The following is a 22,474-nucleotide window of genomic DNA, read 5'->3' on the forward strand; positions in this document are numbered from 1 at the left end:
TCTCGCAGCAGATGTCAAAATAAAACTCCTAGAAGTATATGAAAGAGTAAATATGGAACTTAATTAGATAAAAAAAATAATACAAAATTCAGAAGCTCTTAAACTATATTAGGGGTTATGTTTACAACGCTTGCCATCCGTTGCTATGACGGCGCGGAGCACTCCTTGCTGTGCATTGCGCATGCGGGGAATGTCAACACCCACTTTCGCAGACAGGAAGTGTAATCAACGTTTTCCACACCTCGACACTTGCAATTACATTGCCTCACCTAGTGTGATTAATTTTAACAACCCTACGGCTAACCTAAAGAGTGCTCGATACTTTCAGTTTAACGGCTATGTTCCGCAAAGACTTCCCGTAATCTCACAAACGGTGTACTGTCCCTTTAACTAAGAGGGTTGAACCCCATTACAGACTGAGCCTCCGCTCACTCAGGACCCATTCATAAATAAGACATCGTATTTAAAGGAAGCTCACATAGTCGCATCTGATATTTCGTTCACCGGACCGGATGCGAAGGACGAGCAGGAACCAAACATGTTCACCGTGGTCGGGGACTGTGAGTTGGGGGCACGGCTGAGAGAGCAGGAGTGACTTCCCATGGCCGACCCCCCTGCTGATGGTTTTGACTTCATGTGCGAGCCGTCAGGAGGCAGATTGATCCAACTCAGAGCATTTGTCCAACCCAGAAAAATGCTCGTTTTCTCGGAGTGTTTTTTCCGTGCTTCCGCTTAACACAAGTAACCCTGTTTAGATACTCTTTCATTCTTATTCTACTTCAGCTTCTTCTTTTAATAAATGAAAATACACCAAAAGAGCCCAGACCCTGGCATGCGAATGGAGGATTGAGTTATGGCAGCTAAAGAGGACTTGTATGCCAAAGTGATCCCGCGGAGGCAGCGCCAGACCCGGCCAAGCACCATCAAACATGGGTCCACTCTGGACGTGCTGCTGTCCATGGGCTTCCCCAAGACCAGGGCGTGAGTACTCAGCTGCACTGTCCCGACACTCTCACACAAGACTACAAGTAGGTTCAATTCCCGGCAAACATCCCTCATATTCACTCCCCGGAGAAAGTTTCACGTCTGCTTTTCTGTCTCTCTACCTGTTTAAGTATCGACATCAGCAGCTCATGTGAAGCATTTCTGCAGCATGTTGTTAGCATATGCCATCGCCCATGGGGTCATGTCTAACGGCCCCTTTTAAACTCTAGTTATTTCTCCACAGCCATATTGCATGTTCCACAGCAGGGTTATACAATAGGTTTGAATGTTCTTTTTTTTAGATTTTTGCCAAGATTACAAGTATTAAAAAAGGTACGCGAGCGTGATGTTATGTTATATATTTAAAATGATTTCATTATTATTATAGAAGCATTAACATGTAAGCAGCCTTTTAATGTTGTAGAAAGTGAAGTTTGAAGAATTTGTAGCTATTTTTTATGGTCATGTGGTTAAATGTGATGCATTATTTTGAATGCTTATTCTTTAAAGTTACTGGAAACTGCAAGTAGCTGACAAAACTTCTCAGAAAACACACGAATAAAGCACAAATAATTAATAACTAACAATTAATGCATTTGCTCAAGTAGCACTATTGTGCTTTAGTACAGCAGCATTACTTGTGTATGTACAGTGTGTGTGTTTGTGTCTATATATTTATATATGGGTGTGTGTACATACCTGTTCATATATGGTCATATTACCCGCTAGAAGAGCAAAATACAAGAGATGCTCAGTCTTTTCTGAGTCATGCGTTTCATTGGCAATTCTCCTCGGTTGTCAATGAAAACCTATTCCTGTAGGCATTCCTGCATGATCCTCAACACATCCTTTCATTCATCCTTGAGAGAAGAAGTTGCCAGGAAACAAGCGGTATTAGCTTGTGAATGTTGTAGGTTTCTTATGTAATTACATTTAAAAATGACAGTGTGTAGCTTGCGTATCGCTAGAGTTTGTGGTCTCAAATATAACATCTCTGTTAAATGCATGTTAAATATAATTATTTAAGTGTTTGGTTTAAACTGGACTATAGGCTAGCAGATTGTAAACATCTGGGTCAAAGTCTGTATGTTTGAGGCCACAAATCATCAGAGAGCAACTTAATGACTTTATATTTTAAAGCAGGCCTATGCTTTATAAACAACATCTTTGACCTTGTTTACTCTTGGCAGTGAAGTGTGTTAGTATAGGAAGCTGCCTTACCAAATGTGTATATGGTTTTAGACTCCATACACTATAATAACCAGTTAGTTTTTAAACACCAGCTTGAGTTTTTACACCTAAATACAGCCTTTGGAGGTGTCCTGGTAGCACACCTGGTAGAGCATGTGAGACCTCAGCAGCTGTGTTGGTTTGATTCCAGGTTGTTGCCATTTGCTGCATATTATCGCCCATCTCTTTCCTGCATTTCCTGTCAAGTTCTCAGGTGTCCCATCTGAATAAAGGCTGAAAGCTCAAATAATATCTTAATAAAATACAGCCTTTGATATGGTACATATTGACACTGACTAGGAATCAAATTTTATTTAAAATTCTGCATGGCTCCGTTCTTCACCTATCGGCCTCCTCTCACTGTATGAACTCCTAATACCTAATAATGTAGTGTATAATCATAATGTTCCCTCTCATTGTCCGTGTTGCCAGCGAGTACCACATTATATATGAAGCCCAATGATGTAAGCTGCCTCATCTCACACAAAAACCTTATTATGTGTGCAGTGCACGCTAAAAATTGTGTCCAACTTAACAAAAGAAACCTGAAATAGTTCACTTTGAGTCTTTGTCAGCAGCAGCACAAATCTCAGAGCACCCTGGTTAACCCCCAGTTCTGTTTCTTGATTCTCTGTCTGAATTGCAGGATATAAAACTGTCTCTACATGTAAAACAATGTAGAGACAGTTTAGGAATAACTGTTGACAGTTATCTGTTTTGCAGATAAATAGGCCAAAGGTGTTAAACAGTTTTTTCCTCTTTCAACCAGACAAATACAGTATCTCCAAAATTAAGCCTTTTTATCCTCTGCAAAACTGGCTAAGGTCACAGAGGCTTTCATCGTTCCAGACTGCAGCTCTCGCTCCTCCTGCCTAATGAACGACTGCAGACAAAATGAGTGACTGGGTTTGGTTATATTTGCAGACACATTACATCTATTATTGATGACAGACTAATACACTTTGATTTGATCGAGGCCATAAATTTATAATGAAGTGGAATAATTTAGCCTCATTACCTTTTAAGCCTGTCTGGTCTGATGTCAGTGGAGACCCGATGGCAATGAAAGGACAAAATGCACACTTGATGGGGCTAAAAGGAGATGTTTGCTAACAAGGTCACCTTAACTTTATGAGGTAACAGTAAGTTTTAGTGTTGTATTTACAGCTTATTTTGCTGCCCCCAAGTAACTGAAAAATCGATAATCCATTTAATTAAGGTCTAATTAAGGAAGTCGGAAATTGACTGATAATTTAATAAGTAAAGAAGAGTACAACATTCAGCTTTCAGCACTTTTGAAGACATGTTTTTGTTGGTGCCTTAAAAGCATGAAACACCCAGCACTGTCTGCTGTAAATTAGACCACTTTTGACTTTACATTTTTGGCCTGCGGTGCTAATTCAGTTTGTAGCACATCTGTTCTTGTGTGTATTGTCCCTCATTCTACAGTCTGGTTCAGCCAACAACATGGACTCATTGCAGTTAAATACCAAAATAAACATCTGATTTGCACATTTCAGTTTGATACGATTTTTTTCCCTTCCCTGGACTTTGGTGGAAGAGGAAGAGGGAATAATAGGAAAATAAGTTATCAGTCATAGCTTCAGGGAACAAGGGCTTCATTGTGTTTGAGGTTTTTTTTTTCAGCCAGTAGGGAGCATGAATCATGTGTATATACACACACACAAACACACACAAACACACACACTCACAGAAACATCCCCTTTCTTTTAATTGGGTGGATTTTCAGCTGAGTCATTCAGGAATTGACGAGTGTAATCTGGGATGGACAGTGGTCTCACTCTTGGTTCCGATCGTGTCTCATGGTCAGTAGGAGGTTTGGAAACTGATCCAGCCAGGAACGTGAATGGCACACAGGCTGTCACTGGGTCATCACTCAAGTTTGCTATAGAATGCTGGAACTGGACATTTTTTGTTGGGCTATGAGTTGAGAACATTACTTGGTCTGACCAGGGTTATAGCCAGAAGAAGCAATGAGGTCAAGAACTGATGCCCCCCCCCCCCCAAACAGCAAAGACTTTGCAGTTAGTTTTACTGTAATTGAGGAACTGAGGAAATTTCCCTGGACATCAAAAGTTAATTTAAAAGTCATCTAAACAATCTTTGTCCTGATATTCCCTGTAAGTAGTACCCGACTAGACGGTGCTTTCTAGAAAACTCCTTAACCTTATTTGGCAATTATCTATTGCACATATATTTCTCAACAAACTGTAAGTACAAGTCTGGCAGAGATAAAATGGTTTCTATATTTGTTTATTCATTTTATTGTCCTAAATGTAATCCAGTTCAAACATAGTTTATAGGGAATTTTTGTAGCCTATTTTTAGACAGGATTTAGCCAACAAACATGTCATCATGTAAAATTATAGAACATAAACTCTCCCCAAGGTTGTTACATTACTCCCAAATTCCCTCAAGAAATACTGAAAACTTGGCCTCAGTGTCCTCAATGGTTTAACCTTTATATATATAGAGAGAGTATGTCCCTGTCTACACTCTTTGTTAAGGTCCACTGAGTCATTATGAGCCAAACAAATTCCCTCTGAGAATTCTGAGGATGCCAAGCACTGTTATGATGTTATATCTTTTACTTATAGTCCCTTTCACCTCTGGAAACCTGATCCTGCTTCATGATTAGTCACATATTTTTGCTTCAATGTCTTAACATGTTTTCTGATATTTCTTACTTGTAAAAGGTGTAAAGGCACTTCCTTTCAAAGTCTCGTCTGTTTGCCTGTTTGTCAGTAGGATTACAGTAAAAACTGCTGGTCTGATTTTCATGAAACTTGGTCGCATGGTGTATCATGGGCCAAGGGAGGACCCATTTAAGTTTGAGTGGATCTGAATCACGGGGCGGATGCTCACATGGATACTCAAATAATTTTTTACATTTGCAGAACTTGTCAGCGCTGGGTTGGCCCCTGTTTCTCAGCTTGAGGGACCAGCAACGGTCGAGTGAGTTAGACAGTGAATTGAGAGATGGAGCAGCACTATAGGCAATGAAACAGAGATTTAGAGAAATAAAACATTATTTTGCATTGTTTCTCTGCACTCATGTTTTAGTGCAAATAAATGCACCCAAATTGCTGTACAACCTTGCAGAAAGCCTCCATGTTGTCAGATTTTGTGTGAATTCAGAGAAAGCACGTCAACCACACACATACACACACACACACCTGCAGCTCTTTATGCATCCATGACACAGACAGAGCAGAGAAGAAAAATGTTGGTAGTGAGGTTTCATGCTTGCCCTGCTTTAGCCCCCTCCTGCACACTGATGGTCCTAGAAACGTCAGCAATACAGCAAAGTAATAATGATAATAACAGGCACATACAGGGTCTCTGCAAAGGCCACCACACACTTCTAGTGGTTTATAAGTGATGACTTAGAGGTGATGCTGATGCTCCAGCTATGCACAAGCATTTTTATATATATCACTTATGGAAATATATTTACACATACAGTGGGTGTGCTCGCAGATTTGCACATCATAGAAGAGTGTTGGCCTTGGCGCTGGTAAGCGTTTTCCAATTGCCCTGCCAGTTAAATACAAATTTTTCCAATGTAGGTTACTTTCCTTAAAATTTTGTTCAGTCCTTTTATGTGCTTGTGCAGTCATACCAGTGTATTCAAAGTTCTCCAAAAGGTCTCTGCTGTTTCAATCCTCCCTAACCTACCAAACAGTGCTGACTTGTCTCTCTGTTACGGACACTGTACGGTGTGCATATTGTTGCTGCATGTGTAAAGAAACCATCTTTGTTATAATTGGTGCCATTGAAAGAGAGTGTGCATCTGTGAGGTGAAAGTGATGTGAAGCTTATATAGAAACAGTTCCTGTGCAGTTTTAAATGCCGTGCTTGTGGCCAAAATAACTGGCTGTACTGTAGTTAAGCACGAGAAAACTGAAGACAACACGGACCACGCTGCAGAGGGGTGAATGCAGGAGTCCGAATTACAGGCAAAATAGTGGAAAGCCGAATTTAACCCGTTGATTTTATGCAAATGAGGTGGTGAGTAATTATGAGAAATATGGCAGACTAAAGAGACAGTATCAGCCATGCATGAAGCACAAACGTGCTTCAAAGCAGCTGTTTAAAAACATCAGACTAAAATAGAAACACATTTTAATATCATGCAGGATACAGATTTGGGTGTGATCACCCACTGCAGACTTATTGTTGTTGTTGTTGTTGTTTTTTTTTAAAAAAAATAATAACACTGAGGAATAATGTGGCAGTTTTGAGCAAAGGGGAACAGGAAGTTGATGACCACGATGTAACAGACAGACAGGAGGGAAATGGAGGATTTTGAAGCCTTCTTACTCTTAATTTTACTAACAAGATGTAAACAGAGGCATTTAAGTAAAAGAGGAGAAGTTCTCTGTAAGACAGAGTAGCAGTGTCATGGGATTTTTTTAGACCAGTCACAGATGCTGTCACGTTGGTGACGGTGTGTGGAAAATTCGACTACCAGACTGTCAGAGGGCCTGCGCTCGATTTGGAGCCTGAAACACATTATTATATTTGTACAGTTTCTTGAAAGAAGTCTATCACAGCCCTGGTGCTGACACAGCCAAAGAGAAACTTGTAATTGTCATCATATATTTTAAGAGAGTTAAGATACCATGTCATAAATCCATTTGAAGAAATTTGCTGCTTAGTGCTATGATATTTGCTTTGAATCTAATTGTTTATAAAAGGGAACTACCAAGTGAAAATTCCTCACCCTTGTGTTGGTGGATAGTGAGCTCCAGCTTATTACACAATGGCAAAGTGTAAAAAACAGCTGAATGTTGTATCGATCGCGCCTTGGTAACTCAATTCATGAGGGAGCCTTTATTCATATTTCAAGCACAAGAATTTGTCACTCACGTGTTTATTGTTTGTTTCACTGTGCATCTCAGACAAAGACTTCAAAACCAATGTGGTTACCAAACTGTAACGCATCTAGCTGAGACTGTACGGTAAATTCACATTTCTTTTCTCCCAGTCTATGAAGCCTTTTGTGTTTAAGAGGAAGCCAGTGTGAGCCTCTACTCTTACCTACATCAGTTTCATAACCACAATAACTACGCTCACGACACCACGGTTATTGTAGGCAAGGAAAGCACCCTGAGAAATCATTTCACCAGTAGCTAATTTGAGGCCTTGACATAATTATTATAACACATATCCTCTGCATGCATGTGACACTTTGGTAACTGCGTGTGCAGCTTACCAGAACAAACTCTAAGCCAGTATACAAGACAGCCAAGAGGAAGTCGGCCATTTCCGGAAGTAGCTTGTGACCTTTACTGAGCACTCAGTCTGTTGAGATGGTGGTTTGAGGGCGGCTGAAGGAGGGGATTCACATGCTACTTGCAGATAGGAATAGGTTTGGTGTACTAATTGATCGATCACATTTTTCTCTTGTTAAAGAAGGCCCAAAGACTGTAAACCTCAGTCAATGTGACTGATTGAACAAGATAAATGGCTAAAAATCTTCTGCTGTGGCTTTGTGCTCCCTTAATCTTTTATAGATCACTTTTCAGTGGATCTGTACGAGGTCTAAAACGAGGAGGTTTTGATCTGGCCTACCAAATAAGGCTGTAACTCTTAATCCTTTGCTGTTAGCTTCGTATGACACATCCTGATACTTTGAGATGTGCTGTGTGATGCATCACAACCTTGGCACTGTGCCTCATATATTCTTAGCAAAATATTTGCTTTGTGCGCTTTGACTTGTTACGCTGACGTCAGGCAGTGCTGAAAATAACACTCATGCTGAAACAGCATGTTAGGTTTGACAGAACCACTGATAATCATTTGTTCAAAGTGATAAGTTTGATGGACACTGCCAAGCAAAGAATATTATTAACATCCTTTTGTCACATAAAGACCCACTCGGTTCATTTAATAGTGCCAATCTCTGACTTGCTCTGTCTGGCCTCGTGGACATCTCGGCTCATTTCTCTGGAAACAATGAAGTGAGAAGAAGAGAAACAGTTCCAGACAGTGGCTGTACACAGCTAGCTTTATTGGAGACTGACATGTTGCCTTGTCAACTTAAAAGGAAATCTTTATGAGTGTACAACAAGAGCTGACCTTGTTAATGACTTTGCTGACCCCAAACAAAATGTTGTGACACCAAAACACTCAAAACAACCACCACCAGTCACTCACACCATTAATGTAATACTGTGACGTTTTGTGAAACAGGCTCATTCACTTTCGTGCTGAGTTTAATGAAAAGATTAGTGTAACTCCTGCCTGTATAGTAGCCCAAAGATGACGCTACCGCTAGCAACCAGTTAGCTTAGTGTAGCACAAAGACATGGAAACACTCTAACTCCAGCCAAAATTAAACAATGTGTCCGCTACAACCTCTGATAGTATCTAATTATAAAATGCTATCTCCTAATTATTTGATTTTCAAACAGAACAAATAATGTGGGAATTTCCATGCTCTAACTCACATGGAGTCCAGGATGTCATCACACTGCTGCTAGCCAAAAAACAGGCATAGCACTCCCTTGTAAAAACCAAAACTTGTCATTCTTCCTTGCCTTTCTCTTTGTATATTGGTTGAACAAGCAAGATTAATCTGTTAATCAATGAGCTTTAAAGGCGATGGCAGGGGGATTTTTAAGCTTTATTGAGAGCCAGGTTAGCTGCTTCCAGTCTTCATGCTAGGCTGAGCTACTCGACTCCCGACTGTTGTTAATCAACACACACAGACATAAAAGTCTTCCCATCCAACTCTCAGCAAGCAAATAATTGTGTCTGCCAAATATCAGACTACTCCTGTTAATATTTACACTAACTTCATTGGTATGTGTGACTTCTTAATGGTGGTTGTGAATAACAACTTGTACAAAAATTACAGTCAGAATATCAATCGGTAATGTGTTATTGCTTAAAGCATCAGCCTTGTGTGTATATTACAGTCTTAAATGCCTGTACAGTACAATCTTTTGAACAGATTTGTCGTAGAGTGTGTCAGCTATAAGCTTGAATTATTTTTTCCTTTGCTCTGACTGGATGCTCAGCCCGTGAAAAGGTTGACCCAGAGACCGTTACGAATGGTGTGTGGCTCGCCATGTGCACACCAGGTCTGAGCCAAGCTGGCCCAGACTGGACGTGGGGGGGCACATTTCCTCTGCCGACGGGACTCTCCTTAGGGTGCTTTCTGGTGTTGGGCAGCAGCTTTGCTCTCCGTGCTGTTGCAGTGATAAGTAGTTAGTAGAGACTGTTCGCCTTCAACTTGTAAACAGGAAATGTTGTATCGCCTTTAGAGTTGAGTCAGGGAGGGGCCCCCGGGAGTGTGTAGTTGCAAGTGTTACTGTATGCACACATTAGTGTGTGTGTTGAGACAGGGCGACATAGTTTTGTTTACTTTATTTCTAGATGCTTGTTACTTTTGGCTTTAGCTTAAGATTTCCTTGTTCTTGCTTGGTTAACATGTAGCTATGAAAGGCATGACATTTATATAATGAGTTTTTGTCTCGATAACTTCAAACTTAATGCTTGCAGGAAGTGATCACACTCATGAGATACCTGGAAAAATGTGTTATATAAAGTGATAATTATAAAGTGATAACTTCCTGTGGCAGCCTGAAAGATAACCAATTATAGCAAAAAGTTCAGCTGTAATAAACAGAGCAGAGAATGTTTACATATATGAAAAACCAAGAACACCGCTGTTTAAACATGCAACAGGCTGCCAGAACATTTAAACCGTAGGGTTGAATGTGGACCTGGAAATTGAAAACATTTGCCATGTGTGGGTGAAATAATTGAAAGGCAGTTTCCAATATTGCCTGCATCAGAGGTGCATGTGTAAATGAAATAACAGCCCTCATCTGATAATCGTCACTGTCATTTATGCAAACAGTACTGCCGGTTTGTCCTTCATACAGTCTAATCTTTTTTTATCTTTCGTCTAGCTGTGAATAGGAAATGCAGTTTATAAATAACTTGCTCAGTTCTTGCTAAGAACAAATGAGAGGCCTCCAGGTTGGATGCAATTATTCAGGACAGTTTGCCCACAGCTGTTTCAAACATGGTGGAACAGATCAGAAACTATTTTGAAACACAAATAATTCAGTTCAGCAAAAACAAGCAAAGAAACAAAACAGAGTTGCTTTACGTAGGGCTGTGGTGCAGGAGTCGCCGGCTTCCAGACCCAAACATCTCCGAGTTGGCCCGTAAGAGAGAGAGAAGGCGCCTGTGAAAGTCATCTCTGCTGCCCAGCTCTGCTACCTGTTGCTCCTCTGCTGTTGTCTGTGCCCTGCTTTCTGTTGCCACATTCTTTATACTCAGTGTGAAAAAGATAACATTTTTGCATGGTGCGATTGGCATGTACATATCCAATGTGTCCATGCAGTATAAAGGCCAGCAAGGGTGTTCAAACTGGATGGATCCTCGAGAGTTAAAATTTGTCTTCATCTGCTATTAAAACTTAAAACTTTACAGTATCAGAATCACCAGTAATGTATTGTTGCTCCCACAGCAGATCTATCCACCAAACCTGGATGTGAAAGTGTCACACAGAGAAAGCGCTGACACGGTTGAAATATGCAGAATATCAGATTGTGCAGACTGAAACACATACAGTATCACACATTGCTTCAAGTAAACCAACCCATACTTCTGACCTTTAAGCGTCTGGTGGTGAACAGCCACTTCCTTTTTGTTTGTCGCTTCAGCGTGAGCCAGGCCAGATGTCTTCCTGCTGTCTCGACTACATAGGCTAACAAGGAGAGTATGTTTTTTTCTATAAGCATATTCAAACAGACACCCCACAACGTGCTCTTAGTTCATTATTACACAACTGAAAACACGGCTTCCAGACACGCTGGAATATCAAATAATATTTAAAGTAATTTTTAGAAATTAAATAATAAATTCAATAAATCAATGTAAAAATGTTCAATTAAATGAAAAACAAAAGTAAAAATATTGTAAGTGCGATAAATTTGATTCCTCTCATGTTGTTTTAGTGAATTTTAAAAGTTAGTTTAGTTTAAAAAAACGAGTTCAAGCTTGCACTATTGGAAGCTTCACCGAAGTGCTGCTAACACTTGGAAACTGGCGCGAAGACGAACAAGACAGCACTGTGAGCTAGCTGTCGTTTATGTGGGCGGGACTATGTTATTATGTAGCTCGGTGCGAAGTTTTCCTTTTTCTCACAAAGTAGAAGGAGTCTCTTGAAAACAAACGAAAAAGTTGATTGAAATTGTAGCAAGTGTCCACCATTGTGTTTTTCCCCTATGTAGTGGTTGTTCTGGTTAAAGCAGTTGCAACAGTAAAATGGAAATTTCTGTCACACCACTGCAGCTCCTGACAGTACCTGAACCTGTATTAAACCTAAAAAAAACCCCAAAAAAACAAAAACATAAAATGGCTCCATGCAGATATTTTCCCAAAGCAGGTCTATTCCACAATCATGCTTCTTAAAACTGTTTTACTGATTTTAATCTGATACTATAGTGTACATATGCGCTATGCAGTTGTGTTTTTTTTGGCTAAAAATGTGCTGAAACATAATAAAAATAAAGATCGGATCAGAGTTGGCAATCAGTCAATATTAAGGAATCAGGAGCAGCTATCATAATTTAATTTTATGTTTTGATAACTGTAAGTGCTAGCACAGACAGTACAATATCTTTTTTGTCCATTTTACAACCCCGAAGCAAACTTCAGCCTCTTGCGTTAGCTTTCTAAAGCCTATCAAAGGATCTTTTGTTTCAGATATTGATGTTATTTTCCCTCCTGCAGAAAAGTCCCACATCAGTGAGCAACTAGAATTACTGCCCGGCAGTTGTATGCCTGCAGTTTACATCCAGACTCACATAATAAATATGTAGTGAGGACTTTAAAGAAATTTAATGAAAGGTAATATGTGCATTTGCTGGTGAAATGTTGTGCAACATTGTCTCTGTAATGGCTTAATTAATTCCAGTGAATAATTCCCAGTGAGAACATGCTGTCTTCACTTAGAGACTGTTTTAACAGAGCAGTACAGAGGACTGACAGAGAGCTCCATCACATGGTGCAACAACAATCACCTGAAGCTCAACATCAGCAGGACCAGAGAGTTTGTGGTGGACCACTGCTGTATGTCTATTAGGAGTTAAACTCCTTGTATGTGTGCAGAGGCATAAAAATGGCAAATCAAACCATGCTGGATCTCATAAGGGTTGATTATTTATGCATGGAATAGGGTTTCCTGTCATTTCAGCAGCCTCAAACAAAAGAAAAACAGATTAAATCCGAGTGAACCACGTATCCTCTCTCTGTGAGCTTTAAGACCTTTTCTGTTATTTCTTGTCACAAGGGTTCACTTTTATGAAATACAGCAGAGATAAGAAGCAAGCAATCCAATGTTCTAGCCTGGATTGGATTTTGTGACGTCTCAGTCACATCTGCTTGTAATCCCATCATGCCTTCTGAGAGAAAATCCCCTTCTTTTCCTCCTCCTCGCAGCCCCAGGTGGAATCTCTGAATAAGACAACTTTAGCCAACAAATGAGTCTGTGCTGGACCTTCAGCATGCAGTGGTGGTTTACACTGCAGCGATAAAAAACTGGATGGCAGGAGATTTTAATCCGAGGTTTGACTGAGCTTTTTCTGCCTTTGTAGCTTGTATTTAATTCAGGTGTGTGTGTGTGTGTGTGTTGTAGCAGATCCCTGTGAACCATCTGTTACAACGCTGTAGCCTTGGCGTTCCCATCCTGCTCGCTGTGCTCTGTTTGGACACATTGCCACGGGGTTCAGGGACTCTGCCGTATGTAGGACCCTCTCAGTGGGACAAATTTAAAAATAGCTCATTGAATTTGAAAGATAGAGTGGCACAATGGACACCGCTGACATCATTACACACTGAGACAGGGCAACATGCCTTTATCTGTATCAAACAGCAGGGCAGAAAACAACATTCCTGCTTTAATATCAGTTGTCATTTGTTATTTTCTGCTTATTCAAATGGCCATTCAGAGCAGTGACAAGCAGTGCTGCCACTAGGGACATGGCGTCCTTGTGGAGGTTTTGGTTATCTAATGGAGTGAATGGCTGATTATTTCTCATTGACTTGGGGATGAGCTTTATTTTTGCATGAGGCACAAAGAACCACTGAATCGAGACGGGACTGCATGGCTTGTGGTTGAGTGTTAAAGTTGTACGTGCTGTGGAGAAAATGCATTTCTAGTTGGCTCATAATGAAACGAACAATGTACTTAAACGTCACCTGCCTCAGTTATTTCTGATATAGAGCAGGGACTGTTTTTTATATCACAAAGCAGATAAACAAAATGAAGTCTCAAAAGATGAATCTTTGGTAACTGCCCTCAAAGTTACTCATCGAGAAGCTTCAGCAGAAAGGCTTGGCTAGAAAGGAATAAACAGACCCCTCATTTTTTGTCTTCATAAACACGGCTGTCGTGTCGCTTGACTGACAGAGTGACTGTGAACTTTCAGCACTGCAGTCACATCCAGATACACTGTGTCAGTCCTCTCAAAACTGAAATAAGCTGCCTGGATCAGTGAATCCCTTCAGAGACGGCCCGCAATACCAGAGGCTTTATAAAAAGACACTAATTAGATTCTGAGCACTCGAGAGTAATCATGCAATCAGCTCTCTCCTTTCAGAAAGAAACTTGAAATCGCACCGACAAATCATGTCGGCGGACGCAGACACTGCCGTTCTTTTCTTTTTAAAGTCCATTACTCTACAAAAACAAGACATAATTTTTTTTTTTTTTTTTCTCAGCGATACTGTCCTATTTGCAGTGGATTTAATACTGTGACATTTGCGTGCTGCTGAAATTAATTGTTAACCAAGACTGTGGGCAGCCAGTAACTCCTACATAACACAGGGGTTAATATTTAATACTTGACTTAATCACTGAGATTCTGTTCCATGTTAAACCCAATATGCTCTAAATGTAGAAATGTGCATCTGCTGAGCGGGATGAACACACAAGAAACAGCTTTTCTAATATTTTCAGGGTGTTTGGAATCTGTATCAGTGCTTGATTTCATGAAACTCTGGTATGAATAATGAGCTCCTGTTGTGAGTTATTGTGCGCTTGTTGTTATTTTACTGCTTTCTGGGGATGTTTGCTCTTTGTTCATTGCCATGTGGAAGTGCTGTAGTCTCCTCCTAATAAACATGGCCCAGAAGAGAAACTATTGATTTTGTGACTGTGCTTCGATCTCCCTTTCTCTTTCTCTTTGCAGCTTGAAAGCTCTGGTTTCGACAGGAGGGAAAAACGTGCAGGCAGCTTGTGACTGGTGAGAGCAACACATACTTTGACTCGCATGCTTGCTCCCACTTATTAATGCTCAACTGGAATGCCTCTTGTAATGGTAAACGTAACGCTAACTCCTCAACGCTGTCCTGGTGCGTCACTGTGCTGTTACAACAGTGCTGCCCTCTGCTGGACGTTAGCCGTCCTTTCGCCCACTTTTCACTCCCCACCTTGGGTCTTCATGGCTGTATCTGTCACTCCAGGCTCTTCTCCCACGTGGATGACCCGTTCTTGGATGATCCTCTGCCCAGAGAGTATGTGTTATATCTGCGACCCAGTGGACCGCTGCTCCAGCAGTTGTCGCACTTCTGGCAGCAGTCCCGTCTCTCCTGTGGCAAGAACAAGGCACACAACATCTTCCCCCACATCACCCTCTGCCAGTTCTTTATGGTCAGTGTTGCTGTTTCTTTAAGCACAATTCACTGGCATTAAAATGACAATGGGACATATGAGTTCTGCTGTTGGCCAGTTTATAACAGTTATGGATCTCCGTTTTTGTTGCCTTTGTGCTCAGTGTGCAGATGGGAAGGTGGAGGCCCTGGCCGATGCACTCCAGGCCACCGTAGCCAAGTGGAAGGGTCGTATACCCATGCCCCTCCCACTGGAACTCTACACCTCCTCAACCTTCATCGGGCTCTTTGTTGAGGAGCAGGTGGCAGAGGTGCTAAAGGGTTTCGCTGCTGACTTTGCTACTGAAGCAGCAGCTAAAGCAGGTTTGTGTCCCCTTTGTCCCTTTGATGGAAATCATAGGATATGTTAACACTTTTGTAAACACAGTGGACTGGGTTAATCCTCGTGCTCCCAGCCCTGATTGAGAATGATGCAGTTTAACAAGCTTTCAGTCACATATTTACAACTTCATCTGTCGACTAACTTTATTTATTGTAATCACACTCTGTGTGTGAGCCCAGCACTATCACCAGATGATGCATAAAACCGGTAAACTTAAAAGAAGTAGAAACTCATGAATATTACATTGTCATGTGTATAAAGTGTGTGTGTATATATATATCTGGTGTGCATTGTAGCAAGTGTGTCTTTCTCTCTTTCTATTTTGTCCAGATGTTCTTGTAGAACCCCATAAGAAACAGCTTCATGTTACTTTGGCATACCACTTCCATGCCGGTCAACTTCCAATTTTGGAGAAGTTGGCCAAAACTGTGGATGTGTCTTCAGGCTGTGATTGGCTGGCCGTGCTCTTCTCCCGGGATATTCGGTTTGCTAATCACGAGGTAGATTTGCTTCCTTTGGAATTAGTACTTCTTCCTAACGTGCATGTTTTCCAATTGTTTGTTCATTTTGATTTTTTTCTGATATTCAGTGAAAGAAATATTGCTAACCTCATAAACAGATGCAAGATCTGCATGTTTATTCCACAGTGCCTCAGCTAATGGCTGTCAACCATCTGCCTCCTGTAGACACTGCAAGTCATGTACCCGTATGTGCCTCAGAATGACGACGAGCTTGAGCTGGTACCAGGAGACTTTATCTTCATGTCTCCAGTGGAGCAGAGCAGTGCTAGCGAAGGCTGGGTGTACGGCACCTCTCTGGGCACGGGGCTATCGGGCCTGCTGCCTGAGAACTACATCAGCCTTGCTGATGAGTCTGACACCTGGGTTGTCCACGGGTAAGGAAGGGAAGCACAAATCCCTTGCAAGCACTTTCCTTTCATCGTGCTTTTTTTTTTTTTTTTTTTTTGACAGTGTAAGCACATTGTTGTTTCTAACTGGAAAGCTTACAGAGAAGAGAAGAAAATGAATCACCTTCTTAGCCTTCTTCTTGACTAACGTTGCTTGGGGTCCTTTGTCGATATTGCTACACTAATTCAGCAGGTTATGTTTTACGTTACTTGTTGTTATGTTATGTTTTTGTTAATGTTTTGTTATGGGGATTCTCAGTAGCTTTCTGTGTTGTGCTAAGGTCATATGTGGTATGCCGTACGCTCTGCGTACATCTTCTTGTGTTTGTTTTTTTTATTTGAATTGCTATATGAATAAAGTTCTTTGTGTTTGTCATCCTCAGGTCACACTCTTTTCTCAACTGTGCCTCTCCATCTAACTCCGGCAGCACTGTGGGTGGGTCATTATTTGATGGGAAGCTGAATGACAGCCTATTTGACAGTCTTATGGATCCTTCCAGCCTCACTGGCCTTTGTCCTCCTATGCAGGTACAGCATTCTGTCATGCATCCCATTTAGAGTGCGTTAATGGTAATAATTACTGTAGAGTTTGTGTTCAATGCTGTGCAACTCGTCTCCAACACCTCCCATTTTGAAATGAATCTGAAGGTGTCGAGGCCAGCCAGTCAGTCCTCCCTGTCCAAGATGAGACTGTTTGTGTGTCGCCATGGGGAAAGGATGGATGTGGTGTTTGGGAAACACTGGGTCTCTCAGTGCTTTGACTCCAAAGGTTAGCATGAAAGCATAGGTTAATGACACATTTTAAGAATGTAGGTTTTCATGATTGGGAAAACTGGGACTTTAAAGTCTTTCCTTCTCCTGTAAGATTCTCATTTGTGTTTGTGTAGGCCGATATATTCGCTCTAATCTCAACATGCCATCCAGCCTGCCAGCTAGAAGTGGAGGTCATCGGGACTTTGACAAAGATTGTCCAATTACTGTGTTTGGCTCCACCCAGGCCCGTCTTGTAGGTCAGTAAATTTTATACACATGATATACTGTATGTGTAAAAGAGATACAAGTACAAGCTCTAGCAGTGCATGTTATTATCAATTACTTAAGGATTAGCTTTTAAGGATTTAATAAAAAATAGGATCAGCTAATGTTTCCCACATTGTATGAGACTTAAAATGCCTGACAGTGTGATCACAACGTGTTTTGGTCCATCTTAGGTGAAGCCCTGTTGGAAAGCAACTCAACAATAGACTTTGTTTACTGCTCTCCTTCTCTTCGCTGCGTCCAGACTGCTCAGCACATTCTGCAGGGTAGGACCTCATCTTCATTCCACACTCAGTTACACAGCATCTATTCAGGCTCCTCAACTAGCGCGTTATGTGCAGATTTCAAAAAGTTACTGCTGCTTTATAATGTAGGATTTTCAGTGTTAGTTTTTGGTTTGAAACCTCCAGCTTGGATTTGTCAAGCTGTATACAGCTTTAATGAACTACAACAAAACCCGAGGTACCTCGAGACATCATTAGGAGACGAAACAGATGGGAAAAGTTAGAGGATGACTAACTGTCTTCTATCCATTTACACATTCAACTTACTTTCTTTGAACACAGTAAAAAAAAAATAATGTTATAATGATGTTTTTTTCTTTATAGAAATATTTTATTTGCCCAAAACTTTAAATTTCCAAGTCCTGTCATGTTATTAAGTCAGGACACATAAAACCAGCACAATTACTGATATCACCATCTCTTTCATTTCATGGGTAGATAGAAAAAGGTATAAATAAAAGAGCGAGACAAAATGACACAATAGAGAGGATGCACAGTGTGACCTGACTATTTCTCTGTGACAGTTTCGCTCTGTCTCCCTTCACTCTGTGTCAGGTCTCCAGCAGGAGGAAAAGGCAAAGATCCGCGTGGAGCCTGGACTGTTTGAATGGACTAAGTGGGTTTCAGGCACATCTTTACCCACCTGGATCCCCCCAGCTGAGCTGGCTGCTGCTAACCTGAGTGTGGACACAACATACAGGTACACAGCAACACCAGTGCACTTTCATTTGCATTGCTTCAGTTCACTGTAACCTTCTTTATCTATTGTTTTGTCTCTAGACCTCATATTCCCATAAGTAAGTTGGTGGTGTCCGAGTCTTATGACACTTACATCAGCAGGAGCTTCCAAGTAACCCGAGAGATCCTGGCAGAGTGCAAGAACCTGGGTAAAGTGGAACTGTAAACATGTATACAGAGTTTTAAACTCTTCTTCTTCTCTGTATACAAGTACATGTGTCAAAGACCATGGGCATTTCAAGCTCCATATTATCAACAACCGAGTGTCCTTATACAGTATGAAACACTAATGGTATCACTGGAATGTGGTTCTCTGTTCTCAACCTCTTTCACACAGGAAACACGGTCCTAATTGTGGCCCATGCTTCCTCCCTGGAGGCTTGCACTCGTCAGATACAAGGACTAGCCCCCCAGAACTCAAAGGACTTTGTCCAAGTTGTCCGAAAGGTCAGTCTACAGCTTTAGCTACAGCCCTCCTTTCATTTCTATCCTCTCCCGATCTCTGTTTCTTTCATAACATGCAACATCTGTCTCCTCTTTGTGCAGATTCCTTACTTGGGTTTTTGTGCTTGTGAAGAAATGGGAGAGACCGGGGTGTGGCAGCTGGTCGACCCGCCCATCTTGCCTCTGACACATGGACCCAATCACAGTTTCAGCTGGAGGGAAATGCTAATGCAAGACTGAAGGATGTGCTGTTTGACTCCCTTCTTTTGCCAGCCCTGAACTGCTGAAAAAATATTTATTTTTAAGCCACACCGCTAAAAATGACCAAAAAAAAAAAAAAAAAAAAAAGCCAAACAAAAAACACAATTCTTGCTTCTGTCAAAGACATCATGCAAAAAAAGTACATTAATTCAAGCAAATGTATTCAGACACACTGCTCAGGAATGAGAAAATACAGTTTGTGTGGAGATCACAGCAAATATGAGCTAGAGACTGGGTGGCAGTTTGTCGAGTTTTCTTCAGAGTTCCACTTCTAAACCCAAAATGTCATGTGCTACATGAAATCTGGATATTTCTTCATGGTTGTTGATGAATCAGGTTTTATGCCATGAGGAGGTGTCATTAAGCTCCGTCTGTGGTTCCTCCTCAGGCCATTCGGTGAAGACTTGCTGTTCTGCTGCCTTCTCACACACTGTGACAAGAATTAGATGAGAAAGACTTGTACCACAGAAATATTTTTCCATGTGTCAGATATGATTATTTAACTAGCAGCTATGACCCTCATGAGAAAAAAGCACAAAAGAAATGCTGACAATCAGCAAGAGGAGAACTGATCTTCATTGTTTCTGGTGCTGAGGTGGTTAACTTAATGACACCTGTTTTATTCATGTAAATGTCATATCATTAAGTGATTCTTTTAAGTTAACATTAATGTGCCCACATAAATCCTTTAAGCTTTGTGTAAAGCAGCTTTGACTACCACCACATGAACCAAGTCAGAATGACTAAAAAAAAAAAGACAATATAATGAAAAACAGACAGCTGTTTTTCATTTTGTCCAGGTGCATTGACTTAACGTTCTGACAATGTCTGTAAGCCTGATTACCACATTTTTTTTGATTCCTTTGGCTATGTCAAATGATTTAATTGCTCACTGCCTATACCAGCCATTTGTTATGTGATTCAGAAAATCTATTGTTATGCCCAAAAATGAATAAAGGAGAGCTGTGGAGTTATGAAGGCTTATACATATCAACTTGTGCTGTGAGTTCTGTAAAAACATTACCTGTTTCTTCCCTTCACAGTAAACTCCTAACTAACCTGAAGTGAGGAAAACATACCTGTCAAATATGTTTTACCGACTAAGTTTTTACTTTAGTGAGCGCCAGTGGCCATATCTGTAGCGTGCAGTATTTCAAGTTGTAATTTTGACTGGCGATAACAAATAAAAACACCACTGATGGCTCAAGTGAGTGAGCCAGCATGCCCAGTGCCAGGCCGTAACTCGGTGTAATGCAGCCGTCTTTAATGGTATTAAATAGCCTTTTCATGTTAAGTCATGTCTGCCTTTATTAGGATTGATTCTGAAAATTCTGCAAAGCGAAAATTCAATCACAGCCTTCTCTTTCTCAATATCTCTGAGCTCCTCTGGTTGTTGTTGTTTGTTTGGTGTCCCTAAGGCCCCGGAAAGGACTTGCTCACCTTAATGAGAAGCGCTTGTTGACGCTGTGGACCCCGAAGAGCAATTATTGTTGCTTTAATTATACTGAAGAAAATTCTAGGAATATATCTTGTTATAAGTTAATGATATTGTATGAATCGTTAACTTTTAGGAACAAATTAAATTAAAAGAGTGCATGAGCTAACAAGCTAATAGCATCACTAACTCAGGTGAGACATTTTGTTTGCTTATGTTTGTTTATAATCTGCTTAAAATATGAACTTCACTGTTTTATTTGTTGTCACGTCACCTAAACAAACACCCCACTAAAAGTAATGTCAGCATTAACGACATGCAGAGAGTTATGTTTTGGTTTTTTTTCTTTTTTATAATGATTCTCCCACGGTAGCTGTCTTTGCTCAGTATTTACTCACAGTGTTTAATTGCTCATTTGGAAGCACTGTGTTAAGGGTTTCATGACCTGGAAACTGACCTTTTCTCAATTCATTTATCCAATATGCTCAAATTTTGAACAAAAAAAAAAAATCTTAGATTTTAAAGTCCTTAGGCGCTCGTTGCACAAAATAGGATTGTTCAAAGCTAATAATGGTGTTTACACTCTGATGTCGAATAACAACTGAGAGTTTCTCAACACTGTTGTGCATGTAAATGATCTTCTGAACATTCCCACAGAACTGCTGACCTCTGAACATTTGCATTTAAAACCTTTGAAATCACTGTGGGTAACACACAGATGATGTGATGAATACAGAACCTAACAAAATATAACCACGTTTGATATTTTGCAATACATTTGGTCATCTTGTAATATCCAGCCATACTTAGATGTTGTGCCATATGCCGTAACTTGCCTGAACTACATCTTTTTGTTCAACTATAGAAGATGTAGCAAATTTATATTTACTAGTATGATCTAGATCTGTTCTGTTGGGAGATATTATATCTGTGTGTGTGTGTGTAATATTTTGAAATGTTTAAATTTTTCACTAATTTAATATGTTCTCTGATATTAGAAATTATAAACAGGGTTTTTGCATAACCGTCAGTACACCCAATGAAAGTCATTTCCAGGAAAGTTTTTATACCGTGTGGCATTGTGTTATAAAACAATGTAAAAAGATTCTAAGATGAATATACAATGACTCATCAGGGCCCTTGTGATAGAGTTGCTCTGGAGTTCCAAAATGGTCTCATTCACACACACAATAAATACTGACACAGTGTGAGACAAACACTAGATGGTGCTATTTGATGACCAATACTGAGACTGCAATATTTGAATAGAATGAAGAATTTTAGTATACCATTCAAGACCCTCTGATGTGCTTCTTCATTCAAACTGATAAGCAGTGATGTTTGAGACTACTCTGAAGAAACAGCAAAGCATTTGGTGCTTTCCTTGGTTCAAAAAGGCCACATGTTAGGTACAGCATATGTGTAAATATAAAGGATCGGAAAATGATTGATGTAATAATTATTTTTGATGCTAATTGAAAGCTTGTGTGGATGACTCTTTTGAGGTCAGTCCTTCAACAACCTGCCTGCAGAGCCAAGGGTCTGATTGCTGCTAACGAATCCCACTGAAACAGCTGAAACTAAAACCCAGTGTGTAACAAACAAAAAGTAAAGTAATGTAAAGTAAAGGTAATGTAAAGGTAACAGCCATCGTTGCTGCATTTCTCTCATCTGAGTCTTGCAGCATTAATATGATGTATGAAAACTGTGTGATTTGACATTTTGGGGAGTTATATTTAGAGAATGTATTACTACTTTCCTTCTCTTGTGGGAAATATCTAACTCTTAAGTTGCAAGATGATCCACTCTGTCTTTTTACTGTGTGGTGTTGGGCAGGTAACATGTAGTGGATTTACAATGTTTTCCCGGGGTGTTTTTTTTTTGTTCAACAGCAGTGCTGAAGTGCTTAAGATTTATTTTGTGCTGCCGGAAGACATTTAGTGCTTCCACTGACAGACGTGCACACACACACACACACACACACACACACTTGAATCGCAAGGCAAACTTTCATTTTCAATGGGAAATGACCACTCTCATGTGTGGAATAAGAAAAGATAAAGAGATTTTAATGAGCCGATAACCAGATCAGATTTGGGCAAACAAAAGCC

General features: G+C 40.4%; 1 protein-coding gene across 2 annotated transcripts; it reads left to right on the forward strand.

Moving 5' to 3' along the window:
• The first annotated feature begins 247 nt into the window (after nt 1-247).
• Nucleotides 248-19,918, forward strand: ubash3ba (ubiquitin associated and SH3 domain containing Ba). Of its 2 annotated transcripts, none has more exons than XM_046410126.1 (14): nt 248-981; nt 14,454-14,507; nt 14,728-14,914; nt 15,039-15,237; nt 15,587-15,756; nt 15,943-16,151; nt 16,547-16,691; nt 16,812-16,932; nt 17,051-17,173; nt 17,375-17,467; nt 18,041-18,185; nt 18,266-18,372; nt 18,561-18,670; nt 18,770-19,918. In XM_046410126.1, exons 1-14 carry the CDS (start codon nt 854-856, stop codon nt 18,905-18,907), a joined length of 1,929 nt encoding a protein of 642 aa, XP_046266082.1. In that variant the 5' UTR covers nt 248-853; the 3' UTR covers nt 18,908-19,918. The 2 variants fall into 2 exon arrangements, with proteins under 2 accessions (XP_046266082.1, XP_046266081.1); XM_046410125.1 differs by lacking the exon at nt 248-981 and adding an exon at nt 14,004-14,264.
• The last annotated feature ends 2,556 nt before the right edge of the window (nt 19,919-22,474 follow it).

This window comes from Scatophagus argus, chromosome 14 (assembly GCF_020382885.2).
Source record: "Scatophagus argus isolate fScaArg1 chromosome 14, fScaArg1.pri, whole genome shotgun sequence".
Classification (NCBI taxonomy): domain Eukaryota; kingdom Metazoa; phylum Chordata; class Actinopteri; family Scatophagidae; genus Scatophagus; species Scatophagus argus.